Here is a 17378-nt window from a genome sequence, read left to right as displayed (position 1 = left end):
ATGTAAATGAAGTGTTGACGTGTATGAAACCATCTCTAGAAAATAAAAGAAATGGTTGACAGTTTTGCATGTGTTTTATTTGATGAAGATACTTAAATCGTTACTACAAACTACGCCAAAAATGATATAGCTTAAAGATGCACTCTTACTCTCAAATAAGATTTACCACAATTAATAATATTGTTATAATATTCCAAAAAGGTTTAATAAATGTCGAAAACAATGGTTTTTATGAAGGATACCGAGTTTAATTTGAAAGAAATGTGCATAAAACACGGTGTTTCTACGAAATGAGACTATAGTAGATCACAGTAAATATTTTAGCATTCACCAATCATTTAATATTTTTGCGCTGTCTGCTATTTAAATACAGGGTTATTATATTGTTATCAGTAAAAAAAATCCATAAATGCATTATTTAGTAAGTAGTTCAATGTTTATCAGTCAAAATTGATGTTCGTCACACATGTGAAACGTTTCATTTACAATCATGCACTAAATATGTCTACATATTCTTGCACTGTCATCTACGAATATGTGCGTAGTGATTTTTTCCTTTTTTATATAGCAATAGTCTGTACAGATGAACATATAGTGTCAGGTAAGACAAGAGTATAGCTCCAAACTACAGTTGTTCCCTGGACGATGCCTTGACAATGTCTCTTTATGCAACATCGGGGAAAGAAACGACATGTTATGCTGTAGCATCTTCGTGATAAAAGTTACTTTCCCTGCACAATGCCTTTGGACATCAGAGGGCCATCTTTATGCAGCAGCACAGCAGGCCATATACTTTGTTGAACTACTTCGCCCCGTTTGGTATAAAATGTGAATCTATCCTTGTCCACCCTGTGTCCCTGCTCCGCCCAGATCAACTGCATCGGCGGGTCTTGCACCTCCATTAGCCACAACAACTCAACACATTTGGAGACAAATTTGTCCAATTCCGTTGACGCTTTGACTTGACACTTCTTCTTTATTGACGGTACGTGCATTTGTTGGAAAATCTATTGAAGCATAAAACAACTCATACGAATACACTATTTAGCATATACAATACCAAACAACATTTCTTAAAGTATGCTTATGTTTTTGTAATAACATATTTGCTTTATAAAATGCTAAAAATGCTCACCCCTATCAGAGCTTTCGCCGATACTTTTGCAGCAGCCTTTCGCAAATCTTTCAATTGTTTCAATAGTACCCTTTCCTCAGTTTCTGAAAAGGTGTCAGTTTCTCCAGCCTACACGATAAGCACACAGATGGAAGTATAATATCATTACTTCTACAGAATGCTAGATACACTATTTAAAGAGTTACACGAGTGGTCTATGATACAGACAAAACGTACTTACATTACAGAGCTTTTCAAGCAGTATTCGTATTCTTACTAGCATTTCTATCTATAAAGTGTTCACTTTTATTTTTGTAATTCATTTTTCAAATTAATTTTAAAATATGCACGTATTTATTAGAGTGATATGTCATCGAATAACTTACAACAAAACCTTTCCCATCTGGATGCGGTAATGTAGGGTTCACAATATCATCTATGATATACGTCTGTAACTTTTCAAGTAGATATGCCTGTGCTTTTGTACAAAACTGATCAACTTTCTGAAACAAAACGGATTTCTTTGAAACATCAATTTACTAATTAAAAGATGCAACGCCTATTAAGGTGACGGGATATTTAATACAGCCATGCACTATACATTTTAAAATACACTTATCGAAGGTGGTAAGAATGCAACACTGTCGTATCTTAAATCTATAAACTTAATATAACAAATACACATAAACATTACCTTGACGATATGAGTAATTTCGTCAATCTTTTTAACTTCATCCATCGAAGTCATCTCTTCATAAAGTTGCGTCCACTCATTATCGTAAACTTGGTGAAAATGGTCAGCCTAAAGAGCACAATACAGGTAGACATAATATCCCTTAAGCGTGTTTCATTTTAAGGTGCAATATTTACAGGGAATATTATGTTAGTGGGTTGATGGGGTTCATTTGGATATGCTTGCGTCAAGTCCACATCCAATAAGACCAAAGGCAAAGGTCGAGAGCGACAATTTTTTACGCAAACAACAAGAAGTGATAAAATCCATCAGATTAACAGATTAAGAAAGTATTATCATTTTTATTTCATACCATTAAAAATAATAGTAATGATATTATTAATAATAATAATAATAATAATAATAATAATAATAATAATAATAATAATAATAATAATAATAATAATAATAATAATATAATAATAATTTTAATAATATTAATAATACATGTACTACTACTACTACTACTACTACTACTACTACTACTACTACTACTACTACTACTACTACTACTACTACTACTACTACTACTACTACTACTACTACCACTACCACTACCACCACCACCACCACCACCACCACCACCACCACCACCACTACTACTACTAATAATAATAATAATAATAATAATAATAATAATAATAGTAATAATTATTATTATTATAAAAATAAGCGATTATTATTTCTTCATGTTAGTAGTTAATAAGTGATTTATACTGACCAAGACTGTTGGACGGTTGGGGTCACTCAGATCTGTAATTTCAGGGTTGCTGTCTGACAATTTCTGACCAGCCAAAGAACTCAGTCTGTAATAAAAAAAGCACAAACACAATACCTCGCTTACACTTAAGTTGATAGTCTGTTGAACGTTGCTATAATAATAATCGTATAAATTCACAATATGTAATACATGTAATCATCCTCGTACTTGACAAAGAATCACACGAATCTATCATGAATGTAAATAAATGAGCTCTGTGTTATAGTTTGCAGACAAGATCATTCATGTTTCAACTCTGCCTGACCTCGTTAGAAGTTCCTGGATCTTTCTCTTGGATGTATCTAGTTCTTCCCTCATTTTGGCGTTCCTTTCCATTAGCGCATGTATATCTTGTTTCTTCCCGTTTCTTTGGCCATCTCCAGGATGTTCTGAAGGCTTTTGGGCGTTATATAATATATGTATATATAAGATAAGATTAACAAGTGTTACATTTAAACGCAACTCTTGTTACTATTCGTATATCTACAGTGAATGCGTTAAGTAAATTAAGAAGACTGCTTAATATAAAATAACGACGATACAAGAACAAACGCTAATGATCAAGAAGATGTAAAGGGAGACTATGAACAATTGTCACACAGGGACATATGATCAAAATGATGCGATGGGCGACTATGCACTATTGTCACGAAGGCGCTAATGATCAAAACGATGCGGAGGGTGACTATGTACAATTGTCACACAAGCGCTAATGATCTAGATGATGCGGAGGGAGACTATGTACAATTGTCACACAAGCGTTAATGATCTAGATGATGCGGAGGGAGACTATGTACAATTGTCACACAAGCGTTAATGATCTAGATGATGCAGAGGGAGACTATGTACAATTGTCACACAAGCGTTAATGATCTAGATGATGCGGAGGGAGACTATGTACAATTGTCACACAAGCTCTTATGATCTAGATGATGCGGGAGACTATGTACAATTGTCACACAAGCGTTAATGATCTAGATGATGCGGAGGGAGACTATGTACAATTGTCACACTGGAATTAATGATCTAGATGATGCGGAGGGAGACTATGTACAATTGTCACACAAGCGTTAATGATCTAGATGATGCGGAGGGAGACTATGTACAATTGTCACACAAGCGTTAATGATCTAGATGATGCCAAGGGAGACTATGTACAATTGTCACACAAGCGTTAATGATCTAGACAATTGTCACACAGGCGCTAATGATCTAGATGATGCGGAGGTAGACTATGTACAATTGTCACACAAGCGTTAATGATCTAGATGATGCAGAGGGAGACTATGTACAATTGTCACACAAGCGTTAATGATCTAGATGATGCAGAGGGAGACTATGTACAATTGTCACACAAGCGTTAATGATCAAGATGATGCGGAGGGAGACTATGTACAATTGTCACACAAGCGTTAATGATCTAGATGATGCGGAGGGAGACTATGTACAATTGTCACACAAGCGTTAATGATCTAGATGATGCGGAGGGAGACTATGTACAATTGTCACACAGGCGTTAATGATCTACATGATGCGGAGGGAGACTATTTACAATTGTCACACAGGCGTTAATGATCTAGATGATGCGGAGGGAGACTATGTACAATTGTCACACAGGCGTTAATGATCTACATGATGCGGAGGGAGACTATTTACAATTGTCACACAGGCGTTAATGATCTACATGATGCGGAGGGAGACTATTTACAATTGTCACACGGGCGTTAATGATCTACATGATGCGGAGGGAGACTATTTACAATTGTCACACGGGCGTTAATGATCTACATGATGCAGAGGGAGACTATGTACAACTGCCACACAGGCGTTAATGATCTTCATGATGCGGAGGGAGACTATGTACAATTGTTAAACAGGCGTTAATGATCTAGATGATGCGGAGGGAGACTATGTACAATTGTCACACAGGCGTTAATAATCTAGATGATGCGGAGGTAGACTATGTACAATTGTCACACAGGCGTTAATGATCTAGATGATGCGGAGGGAGACTATGTACAATTGTCACACAGGCGTTAATGATCTTCATGATGCGGAGGTAGACTATGTACAATTGTCTAACAGGCGTTAATGATCTAGATGATGCGGAGGTAGACTATGTACATTTGTCTAACAGGCGTTAATGATCTAGATGATGCGGAGGGAGACTATGTACAATTGTCAAACAGGCGTTAATGATCTAGATGATGCGGAGGGAGACTATGTACAATTGTCAAACAGGCGTTAATGATCTACATGATGCGGAGGGAGACTATGTACACTTGTCACACAGGCGTTAATGATCTACATGATGCGGAGGGAGACTATTTACAATTGTCACACAGGCGTTAATGATCTAGATGATGCGGAGGGAGACTATGTACAATTGTCACACAGGCGTTAATGATCTAGATGATGCGGAGGAAGACTATGTACAATTGTCACACAGGCGTTAATGATCTAGATGATGCGGAGGGAGACTATGTACAACTGTCACACAATTGTTAATGATCTAGATGATGCGGAGGTAGACTATGTACAATTGTCACACAGGCGTTAATGATCTAGATGATGCGGAGGTAGACAATGTACAATTGTCACACAGGCGTTAATGATCTACATGATGCGGAGGGAGACTATTTACAATTGTCACACAGGCGTTAATGTTCTACATGATGAGGAGGGAGACTATGTACACTTGTCACACAGGCGCTAATGATCTACATGATGCGGAGGGAGACTATGTACAATTGTCACACAGGCGCTAATGATCTAGATGATGCGGAGGTAGACTATGTACAATTGTCACACAGGCGTTAATGATCTAGATGATGCGGAGGTAGACTATGTACAATTGTCACACAGGCGTTAATGATCTAGATGATGCGGAGGTAGACTATGTACAATTGTCACACAGGCGTTAATGATCTACATAATGCGGAGGTAGACTATGTACAATTGTCACACAGGCGTTAATGATCTACATGATGCGGAGGTAGACTATGTACAATTGTCACACAGGCGTTAATGATCTACATGATGCGGAGGGAGACTATGTACAATTGTCACACAGAAGTTAATGATCTAGATGATGCGGAGGGAGACTATGTACAATTGTCACACAGAAGTTAATGATCTAGATGTTGCGGAGGGAGACTATGTACAATTGTCACACAAGCGTTAATGATCTAGATGATGCGGAGGGAGACTATGTACAATTGTCACACAAGCGTTAATGATCTACATGATGCGGAGGGTGACTATTTACAATTGTCAAACAGGCGTTAATGATCTAGATGATGCGGAGGGAGACTATGTACAATTGTCACACAGAAGTTAATGATCTACATGATGCGGAGGGAGACTATGTACAATTGTCACACAGAAGTTAATGATCTACATGATGCGGAGGGAGACTATGTACAATTGTCACACAAGCGTTATGATCTACATGCAATGGTCAGACAACATAAATGACGATAAAATACAGACATGATTTTTCTTTCCATAAGTAGTAACCATAACGGCAAGCTATGTTTGTCTTTTAATGTTTGTCTTTGGCGGAACAAAACATATATCATTATGTATATTCTATACAACAATACTATTTTTGTTTAAGCACAAGTATTTTTCTTATGAAAAGTAAGAATCCTTTATCTTAAGTACGATGTTTAAAACATTACCTCTCCGTGTACACTGGTATTGCTCATCGCTGTTGAATATGAGTCTTTGAAATGCTTCAATTCTGCTATGGTTTTGCTATAAGACTCTTTAGCTCGTTCAATTTCATTTTTTGAAATGTTTTGATTCCTTCCTAATCGCTTTAAGACATCAGCAACGATGTCGATATTATCGGCCATTGTCAGAGGGATCCAAGTGAATATTGAATCTAAGGATACAGTGTATACATGTGTGACTAATTGTTCATATGAGTTTGTCATTTATCCTGAATACAAATCCAAAATATACATAGAAATGACAACATTATTTTATTTCAATTTCATTGATTTGAGAGGGTTTATAACCACTCATTTCTAATTCTAAAATGGCGTCCTTTTCCATAGGAATAAGAATTTTATTAAGTATAAGCTTACAGCTAGTGAGTTACATATAATATAAACATGTACATTATATAAACATTTCCGGTATAACAACTTCCGAAATCAATCATAAACTGAACATACATATATCGAAGAAACTCGTACGTTTCAAGTAATCATTTGTAAAATAACTTAAGTGTTAAATAAGTGTTAAACCCACCTCACAACTGTGTATCAAAGCATTATCCAATGGTCGTAATATCGTTGAATGTCGTGATTTCTATTAGATTAATACTTAAAATTTAAATATTTGATGAAGTCTTATTTTTCTTCCTCGTTCCCATCCAGTCGATACTGCTATGGTGAATGAGTCGTGACGTTTGTGCTTTTAAAAGTACTCAATACTGAAAGCTAAAATGCAAACTAAACCGTCAAAGAATGCAATAGATTGATGGGTTTTCAATACAATTGTTTGTGGTTGTGGTATAAGTAATACATTATTATAAAAGAAAGCCAAAGTATAGTATTCAACTCGTAAAGCATGATTAATACATATGTAATGTCGCTTGATTATTTGAAATAGTTTTTAGTTTGTAATTTAAATTTACAAATCTTCAATACATCAAATCACACCACTTATCTTACATTCCGGATCGCCCGAACAAAAAAAATACGCATTTACGCTTGGAGGCAATGCACACCTACTGTTTTGTCTTTCCTAGTCTGATTAAAGATAGTGTTTATTAATTCTAACTTAATTGTAGTTCGTTTTTACAAGATCCTTATACAGTCGAACCCTGCTGGCTCGGACTTAAAGGGACCAGTGAAAATACCAGGAGCCTCGGAAAATTTTAGCAAGCGGGATTGTTCACCTGCAGTAAAAATAATTCGGTTCTTAACATCTAGTTCGAGCCAACGATGTTCTCGAGCAAAGCGAGTTCGAGCCAACGGGGTTCGACTGTAGTTGACTTCATAACTAAGTAGCCAATAAGTCTTTGTGACAGGTTCATACAAGTTCTACAATAGGAAAGAAGATAATTCATCTCAATTTTAAATGGCTAGCACGATGATATATAATGGTGTTGTCACTTGGCTCGAGGTCCTCGTTGGCTCGAACTAGATTTTAAGGACCGATTTTCTTATAAAAAGTATAAATTAAGTTTGGCAAAAACTGGTTTACAAACTGTCTTTTCTCGCATTACTTTCGGGTGACAAAGGTGAGTTGGTTTTTAGGGTACAAATAGTAGACACAACTGCGAACAGATTTGAACAAATGTTTTTGACTTTGAGCTATTTACAATCAAGCATGATCTTATTTACTCCTATTGTGAATCATGAGTTTTATATCCTGATTGTAAATATTTCTTTAAGCATAAGCTATTCAATACCTCTAAAACAATACGTATTAACAACTGAATAATATTGTGTTGATTTGATGGAACTGATAGTTCATTGGTAATTAAAGTATTGATTAAGTCGTGAATTTGTGAACTGGCTTTTTAAAATGTTCGTCAAGAGATGAGATTTATACAGTAAAGTACATTACATGTTAAATTAGGAAAGTGTTCTTTCTTGAAAGGTAAATACTTGTGTGTGTCTTTTCTATGCTTTGTTATGAACTTCAACGTCTTTAATCGACATCAAAGGTCATAGCAACCGCTGTAGAGACTTGTAATCTAAAGTATTATTGAAAGAAGAAAAAACAAATTCCATAATTGTTTTATATGTAGGGGCAATTTATTATCAAACACTGTTTTTTTCCTTAAATGGTTCTTTTGAAATATTGTGAGATTCGGCCTATAAATGGAATCGTAAATTTCAATTTTCATTTCTGACAGTAAGTTGCTTTCTTTTGCTGATCAAGATAACCCAGTGTACTCATTTTGCAGAAGTACGTGCACAAACCTTTTTAATGTGGAAGATACATTGCTGCTTTAGAAGTGAAAAAATTAATGAATGTTAAATTCAATAAAAAATTATCGTGTGTATTGCATCAAGGAATATAAGTTATTTACCTAAAACACGCAGACATTTGCCTGACATCAACGTGATCTATGTTTTTCTCTTTAACAAATGTTGAACGTTTAGCTCGATCCCAGTGATACAATTCATTTACGTCAACAACAAAAATGTTAAACGTTTATGTCGCATGAATTCATTTATATTTCAACAAAATTTTAAACGTGTATCTCGTGTTGAAATATTTGTTCTAGCTTTGCTTTGCGTAGCCTAACCATTTCCAGGGAACGATTGACGAACGTTACGATGACATGGAGTTAATGATGGAACTAGTACAGCGAGTTTCTGATAGATTATCGCTCAAATTTTGGCTGACGATTGTAAGACTAATTCCACCCCATGGCATCATGAACAGCCGTGTGAGTTTCGTTATGTCGGTGTTGCCTGTCCTTAAGGAATGGGTTCGGTACTATGTACAACGAGTGGACGCATGATTGTGCAACCTATCCTACCAAAGAACGTGCAGGTTTTGTAATACAGGTGCTGAAGGCCATGGAGGAGTTAAACCACATCGAGTTTACGTGATTTTAAAGTATACATATCATCTCTCTGTTTAGGCTGACGACTGTATAACCCACACCACCCCTGGACACGATGGACGAGCGAGTTGGTTCCGTGATGCGGGTGTTAACGGCCATGGAGGAGTTGGACCATAGCGAGCTGACGCGGGGAAATGTGAAGGCCGCGTCCAGAGCCGTCGACAGTATCAACAACGAGCTCAGGAAAGAGACTGGTTGGATAAATTAAACACTTGCGGGTCTAGGGCTTATTCATGGGGGATAAATGTTGTTTTGCAATCTTTTCTAGACGTGACATGAGTTGCATTTCTTGATGGCGATAAATACTTCTATTAGCAGTTTTAAGTCAGTGATTGTACGTTTTAAAAAATAAGTGTATTTTTAAACATATATTGCAGTGTTCCTGTTCGCGACGGGTCAAATATTAGTTATACAATAAATTTCTTATCTTCCTGGGTAGGTGTAGAAAGCGTGACGGCAAACTTCGTCAAACTATTGTCACTGGCGGAGAAAGGCAACTGGACAGAACTTCGCCATGCCCGAGATAACGGCATCATGCCTAACGCCAGGCTAGAGATGGACGGGCTTGTCAGCAAACTTCACAAAACGGTAGGGTTAGGGATTTACTGCCATGGATATATCAGTAGGTAGAAATCAGTAGACTGAGCTGAGTCACTTATCATCCAAAGCCAAGCTATTTGGACGGGCTTGTCAGCCATCTTTTCAAGACGAGTAGGGTTAACGTTTGACACTACTTATTGAAGGAAAACTTGGCTAAACTCCGTTATGCCCATAATAATGACAAGATACATCAACGTAAGGCTTCAGACGGACGATATCGTCAGCTAGTTATACATGCCAGCAACTGGGCTAGGCTTTAATTTATAATTCAACCTAGCCTGGTTCTTTATCGGAAGAAAAAAAACAAGTTCGTGGGCGCAATGATTAAGTGTTTATCTTTATTGCTGACAGCCAACACCCTCTCCCGGGCCTCCTGGACCCCAGCAGCGGATGACACCAATCGATCGTGGATACCCACCGCAGCACACGGCGGAGAGCGAGAAGGAGTTCCTCCGCCGAAAGCGGGAAAAGGAGTTGCAAACGAGGGATCGGCGCCGAGTGGAACCCACCAGCTACTCAGCCACACCGCCTACCGAGTATGATAGGAATGACCTGCGACGCCGCGATGACCCGAAACAAGTTAACGCAGCGTAAGTTGAAGCAATTATTATAACACCGGGCGACATTACTTTTGGGGGCACCGTCTGCGTCGGAGGTGGCGTTGGCGTCAAGTTTACCGTATACAGATTCTAAGGGAGGAGTTTATTATTCAATCATGATGAATCACAATCCTTTATATTTAAGATTAGATTTCCCTCGCATGTAGCCCAATTATAACAGAGGTTTGCTCTGATTAGTCGTTTATTCTTGTGCAGAAAATCATAATGAAAAATCATATATCAATTTAGTCTTTCTTGGTTTAACTTCTCTTAGACTGTCTAACCTTAGAACGTAGAATTACCGTCGCGTTAATTCAGTATATTTGTTTCCTGATTGTTCATGCTGACGTATACATTTTCCCACCAGTATCAGCCAGCTGGCTTCTGAGCGGCTGCGTGGCGGAAGGTCGGTGACGTTGGCGGATGTGGCGACGCCACAGAACGTTGCCAGTATGTTCACGGAAGTGTACAACCGTGAATGGACCACTGCGTATGAAGAGCTGAACAAGGTGTACAGGGACGGCGCGGAGACCATACAACATTTGACTAAAATCCTACAGGTACTACAGGGGTCTCATGGTTTAGGATAAAAGCCTCATTTTGGGGAGGGATATTCTAAGCTAGTAAGTGGACAAATTTGACCGAGGAGCTGAACAATGTATACTGGTTCATGAATAGGACATAGAACATAGAAATTCGAGCTAGTGTCACGAGAAATTGCTTTGGGTAAAACATACTAAAATATTCGGAAGTAATATATACCTAGAATTTATAACTTGGTACGACGTACGGTGAAAGCAACACTGTGTTTATTGTCAGAGCAGACATAAAAAGGATTATTGAGGTACTTCACTGAGGCTGGGACTTTAAGTATAATCCAGCGAGTGGACCGCCGTATATAAGGAGTTCAACACGATGTACAAGCTGCGGTTCGGTATAATACAGCATGTTATAGTAAACATAATTATGTATTATATGGGATTATGTACATAATTAAATAGAATAGAACAAAAGGAAATGAACGAGACATAGCTATGCACATTAAGTAGGTAAACTTAGTGTTGCACAGTTATCACAATTTACCAAACTATAACAAGAAGGTAGGTCGAGTATGACATACTTATCACATCTTACTACAAGTAGATTAATTGAGTCGGTCATTAAAAAGGACTACACCATATATTTAGATGAGGTCTGTTTTTATCTTTAAACGCAACTGTTCGTTGATTGCTGGGGTTTTCAAGATCAAAATACTTCTGCAGTTGAACGTTTTGAACATCTTGAATGACAACGATAAATAATACCTTTTTTGCTTCAACATTTTCATCTTCAATTTCAGAACGCCTACGACTTTTGTCTGAAGTATGCCGAGAGTCAAATCATGAACATGCTGATACACGTGGAGAATGAGATGCTATATCCAAACATTTCAAAGGATTCAAGGGTATGTTACGCGCATGTATCGTTTCTGACCTCGTACAAGCTTTCGCTGAATTATGAATAAAGAGATATAATAAGAAAAGTTACGTCTATCATAACTGGTTTCCTGGTCTCCAACTAAATTTGAATCCTATTCTAAGACATCGGCCAATTTCTTCCTGTTAAAGTGTATCATATCTGTTGGATTATATTTATCTGAGACAATGTTTGATCATCAAATAGGTTTCAAAACAAACCAGTACTTATTTTAGAATCAGATCATGTCATGAGACATCACAGGTTGAACAAAAAATGTATTAATTGTCACTATTAAAAGGTTTTAGGGGCAATGCTAACTAGGAAGAAATAACACTTTCAAACTGCTTTCTATTTACTTCAGTCAGCGTTGGAGGCTCAAGTGCGGCCCGACAGGAGCTTGGTTGGGCTCATCAGAGAGAGTGACGACATGGTCAGGGAGTACCGGAAGTATGGGGCCGCCGCCTCTCTTCCAGTCATTAAGTGGGTGAGTTGTACACAGCAGGCTAATTTACTATGTATTCTGACGTGGCGGCACAGGTGCGGCTTGACCGTAGCTTGATCAAGGTGAATCGATTAAAGTTTTATGTTGATGGCTGATCAATACTAGTATTAAAAGGCAAATATTTTAGGTACCCTTAACGTTTTAAATCGATATGCATTCTTGTTGTAATTAAACTTGATTGCTTTTCTCCTTATTTCTAGATGTTTTACGAAGACGTCCTGAAAACAATCCATCATGCACAGCATCCAACCAACGCCCAAATCGCTTTCATCGACCGTTGTATTGACGTCTGTTGGCTCATGGCCACCCAGAACGCCCCAATGCATCTAGAGTTCTGTCGCCCTGGGGATCGCCCCTCCAGCTACTTCCGGCCGCTCACGCGTATGGGCAACTCGGTTCAGAACTGCGTGTGGCCGGCGTTGTTCCTCCACAAGGGAGGAAAACTCATGGAGAAAGGCGTGGCGCATCTCGCATAGTTAACTTCCATGAACTTTAGAACACTGAACTGCATTGAAAACAGCATTTTGTAAATTGTACCGATTTATTGCATGATGCATTTGCACAGAGAACATGTCTGCATTTACTTTGAGTCATTTTGTGAATTTTGAATTGTGATTATGTTAGGAGCCATTAAACATTTATAAACTTCTTTTTAACAAGATATCTGTATTTCAGAATATGTCAAACGGCCATAACGACTCCCTTTTTCAAAAGTTCTCCGCCTTCTGATTTAAAAACCGCCGGCCAAACTGTTGTCTGCACCCTTTTACCGATTCTCTTCTGGTAGAACTCGTACTGTTCTTTTCTGACCGCAGCGTTTGGCTCGAGCCACGCGAAAAGTATCGGCGGAACATGCACGACCATTAGCCAGGTGAGTTGTACCACACGCTTGGCAAAATCACGAACAGAGTTTGACAGTCCTTCACTTGGAACAATCTCTGGGAGTTTAATGTCCAGGAACAACTGAAGACACACACATACACATATTTATACTTGCCATCGTCCAATTATATAACGAACGTTGTGAATTTATCTATGGGACATTGACAAGAAATAGCCAATACGTAAATTTAGCACCTTATTGCGATAGTTGATAGATATCTCACCTCCTGTATGCCTGGAATGGTCTGTGAACACATGAGCGTCTGATAGTCATCCAGTAACTGGGCGGCCTGAGAGGCAGTGCGTGCCAATTCCGGTGTCCCCTCTCCGGCTAGGTTGTACTTGTACTTCTGCAAACAGACAAACGCTTGCGTGTATACATAACATACGTTAGTTATCTAGCCGCTGTCGTGCTGGACGGCTCTAGTACGCGCCATTTCGCTTTTCCCCCTTTTGTCTGGACCAGTATTCATGAAACATTTCTTAACTTAAGTCGATTTCCTAAAATTTAGTTTTTTATAACATAAAAACAAGTATTGTTCAAACAATTAATGAAATTGTAATATTCAAGATATTATTTAGCTATGATATCATATGACCAGTCAGATACTTCACTCAAAAAGTGATCTTATTAAGGAAATTATGAATACCAGCACTGGCCTTTTACTTACTTATAAATGTCTTCGTACCTTATAACGTTTTTACGTTAGTTAGATCCTACATTCGATGTATTCAAGTTCATATTGGAGGTAGGTTGCACACTAACCACTTGCCCCCTTTCAATGCTCAACGTAATATTTTGTAAAATAAAAAAAGTTCGTGTTTGCTGAAATTGTATGGAAAATGATGTTTTGAGTTACTTTCATAAGTAAACCTATATAAACCACGATTCAAAGCATACGGAGTTAGTCTCGCGGTGTATGTAGGTAGGACGTATCATGGCTTCCTTCATGAGAGCGGACAGATCTGTGAACGTCGTCCGCTGGTGTTTGACTTGCTCCGTGCAGAATATGTAAGCGTCCTACAGTAGAATAGGGGTGAATTTACCAAGAATGATAAACATCCAATGGCGACAATATCTGCGTGATGTGATTTTTGTGATTGTCAACTTGAGCATCCAGTTTCCAAAATATCGAAGTTATAACATATTAAAAGTTAAAGTACATATTACCATCATCAACGTTTTTTAATCACAACACCATTAACGTCGGCATCAAACCAGCAATATGGCAACACCGTAACTTTCTGCTGTTGTTTTTGAAAGAATACCCTACAATGTAAAAGTTCAAGCGTTTTACCCTGACAACAGTAAATAGTACGGACGCAATGCGGCGCTCCTCGGTCCACGTTGACTTGAGAGCCTCGTGCGCGTATCGCCATTCCAGCCCGAACAGGTCGGTAAAGTTGTCCACAATCTCGCCTGCAGGGGCAAAGTCCTCTACTGAAAGTCCCTGGATGACTAGGTCGGACGACGCTCGTAGTGTCTTTAGCCTAATGATCAGAATTAAGAATCCTATGAGTGGTTTTGTACTTAGGAGATATCATAAACAGTAACACTGCACTACCCTAGGTCCAAACATTGCTCGATGCTTGTTTATGAAACTTTAGCAAGGGCATAATGTACCCTGTTGAGTTGCATATGATATGCGACATACTAGGCTAAAATTGAGAAATATTGACTGCGATCGCACTTCCATAAATCTTAAATACACTACTGAGCAGGCAGTAAGCAGTATTCCAGAAATAACCGATTCTCGCTATACAACAATTCTTACTTTACAACCACCGATGTGTCATCTGCGATTCAATGTTGATGCTACTACAGATGATATAAACCAAAGCCATGACATCTTTGACAGTGTGTGAAGCTGTCATGATAACGATATGAGTGTGCAGATATGTCGGCTTCGTAACATGCCGCTCTGTGTAACATTGTTTTGTATGTACCTTATCTGGTAGTCTGTGATGAGTCGGTCTTTCCGCTTCACCTGCTCTCGGAGTGACGCCTCTTCCGCTTCTGTTTCCCCTCGTTTACCCTGCTGACCGGGCCGCCAATCCGCCTGGAACGAAATCCACGGGTTGCTGTCATTAAAATTTGCCGTAAATTTTCCTCATTTAATGTGGCTTCAAACTTAACAGCAGTAACATTTAATGAAAAAAAAATGCTTAAACAAGATAATGCCAGCAGTGCCGACCAAGTTTCTTCTAAGAGGCTCACTATGCATTGAACATTTCATTATAATGTATATATCGCCATTTTATTATGATGATTATTTAAACCTTATTCTGTAATTTTCCCTCTAGTTGTGCAACCTTGGCTTTGAGCGCTTGCAGTTCTCTGGCGGCCGCGGACACCTCAAGGACGGACGGGTGGTCGAGCCGCCCCATCCGGTCTAACACAGACTCTAATATACGGGTGGATACAGGGAGGTCAGGAGTATCGGCGGGGGTGGGAGAAGGACGCAGGGGAAGTGCTACCCGGTTAGCCTGGGCCACTTCCGTTCGCCGCGACCCGGCTGTTTCTAGACGAAGCACATCCCTGGTGCATTGATAAATTTCAGTATTTTAACATTGAACATAGAATGCTTATGACCTGCATGTTTTACTTTAAAGACAAGCTTATGATTTGCGTTTTGAAGAGTCGAAAAAAAGATGTTTAAATCAAACTTAACTTCGCTATTTCAGTATTTATAATTAACGAAAATAAAAAAAATATATCACAATATATGCTATATAAAGACCTGTTAATGGCATGGTCAGTTTCATCTTGAAGTAACGGCCCGCTGTCTCTGTTACTTCCTGTCGACATCCAATCGTTGGCGCCATATAGGGGGCTCGGGCGCTCCGTCTTCCGGCCGCTTTCTGACAGCCAGTCGTTCGGGTCATTAGGCGGCTTCTCGACACGCATTTGCTGACGCTAGCGAAACCAAGTTTTACAGCAAGAGCGTCTTGCAGCACACGATAACGCTTGTCCGTTTTTTGTTTTTGTTTTAGTAAAACGAAGGTCATAACTCGAGAACTAGTTAATCTAGAGGTATGTGCACTGTTATATCCAAGTGTACGGTTGCACGTTAATATGTTGAAGGGTTATTGAGTTATGGACAAGTTAAAAGTTTTTATCACACCTGTGTAAAATGTATCATGGAAATATCTTAAACGTTGGCCTAAGGTTACAGTCTCTGTCGATGATGTCAACGACACCAATGCCATGACAATAGCTCGATTATTACGTTTGAAAAACCAGACGAGCTAAACGTCCAACAGAAAATATACGGACTGAAGATAGACAATATTGAAGTTAGACGAAAAGACCAGCGGCCAATTGTATAAAACTGGATAACTTTTTGGGTTGGCTAAAATTGGCCAAATAATTATTGATTGGTCAATATTTATCCGAAAATTAATATTAGCCAATGAAATCGTTTCAATGTGCAAACTAGCTTACAGATAATATGTGGTCAACTTTTATACAGATGACTGCAGGCTGTTTAAAACATAAAATGCTTTCCAAGATTTCAAACAGGATAATGGACCGACTGTTCAGAACTTTGTTTAAGTTAACAATGTGATTAACGACATCGCTGTTTACAGTTGAACATGAAATATTTGATAATGTGTGCAAATATTAAAAAATAGGTAGAAATACAGAGGATCACAAGCGTATCCATTAAACTTCCGAAGCAATACAGAACGGTGTTTACTTTATCTTACATTCTGTACATCACTCAAAAGTTTGTTTTCTCTAAGCGACTTTCAAAATATGTCTTTTAAATCTATCAAGCACACAATCATAAGAAGGGTGTTCCTTCACCAGCTAGTAAAAATCATACCTTAGGCCCCGTCCTAGATATCGTAGACATATTTTAGATAGAGATAACTTCCACAACCAACATTAATTTCACATTGTCGTATAATAATTTGAAGGAATGACTAATGTTCGTATGTGTACATTCATTTTTTTCTTTATTCAGCGATCAATGAATTGAGTGAAACTTTTAACAATGACTTAAAACAATGAAGTATATTGAATTGTTGAGGCGGCGATCGATTTCATAAGAACAAGTCAGATTTGTATCGTGTATGTTATTTCAAACACTAGTTAAATTAGTAATACATACCAGTACTGTATAGC

General features: G+C 38.3%; 3 protein-coding genes across 5 annotated transcripts; 1 reads left to right on the top strand and 2 right to left on the bottom strand.

The window, feature by feature from the left end:
* Window positions 1-722: 722 nt before the first annotated feature.
* Window positions 723-7005, bottom strand: LOC128228494 (uncharacterized). Its single transcript, XM_052939833.1, has 8 exons — window positions 6868-7005; window positions 6291-6496; window positions 2873-3006; window positions 2569-2653; window positions 1809-1916; window positions 1501-1617; window positions 1136-1243; window positions 723-1007 (listed from the first exon to the last, which is right to left on the bottom strand). Exons 2-8 carry the CDS (start codon window positions 6465-6467, stop codon window positions 723-725), a joined length of 1014 nt encoding a protein of 337 aa, XP_052795793.1. The 5' UTR covers window positions 6468-6496; window positions 6868-7005.
* Window positions 7006-8086: 1081 nt separating this feature from the next.
* LOC128227495 (uncharacterized) lies at window positions 8087-12907 on the top strand. Its single transcript, XM_052938106.1, has 8 exons — window positions 8087-8226; window positions 9224-9399; window positions 9645-9793; window positions 10157-10395; window positions 10772-10964; window positions 11744-11848; window positions 12224-12346; window positions 12565-12907. The coding sequence occupies exons 2-8, from the start codon at window positions 9261-9263 to the stop codon at window positions 12838-12840; spliced, it is 1224 nt and encodes a 407-aa protein (XP_052794066.1). The 5' UTR covers window positions 8087-8226; window positions 9224-9260; the 3' UTR covers window positions 12841-12907.
* LOC128227494 (uncharacterized) lies at window positions 12887-17237 on the bottom strand. Of its 3 annotated transcripts, none has more exons than XM_052938103.1 (8): window positions 17077-17237; window positions 15988-16163; window positions 15527-15785; window positions 15194-15306; window positions 14545-14737; window positions 14148-14267; window positions 13471-13596; window positions 12887-13327 (listed from the first exon to the last, which is right to left on the bottom strand). In XM_052938103.1, exons 1-8 carry the CDS (start codon window positions 17104-17106, stop codon window positions 13046-13048), a joined length of 1299 nt encoding a protein of 432 aa, XP_052794063.1. In that variant the 5' UTR covers window positions 17107-17237; the 3' UTR covers window positions 12887-13045. The 3 variants fall into 3 exon arrangements, with proteins under 3 accessions (XP_052794063.1, XP_052794064.1, XP_052794065.1); XM_052938104.1 differs by having other exon boundaries at window positions 15560-15785; XM_052938105.1 differs by having other exon boundaries at window positions 15988-16522; window positions 17077-17204.
* Window positions 17238-17378: the final 141 nt, after the last annotated feature.

The sequence above is a fragment of the Mya arenaria genome, chromosome 3, assembly GCF_026914265.1.
Source record: "Mya arenaria isolate MELC-2E11 chromosome 3, ASM2691426v1".
NCBI classification, from domain to species: domain Eukaryota; kingdom Metazoa; phylum Mollusca; class Bivalvia; order Myida; family Myidae; genus Mya; species Mya arenaria.
Note: the sequence above shows the minus strand (reverse complement) of the source record. Positions and strands in the feature narration are given on the sequence as shown.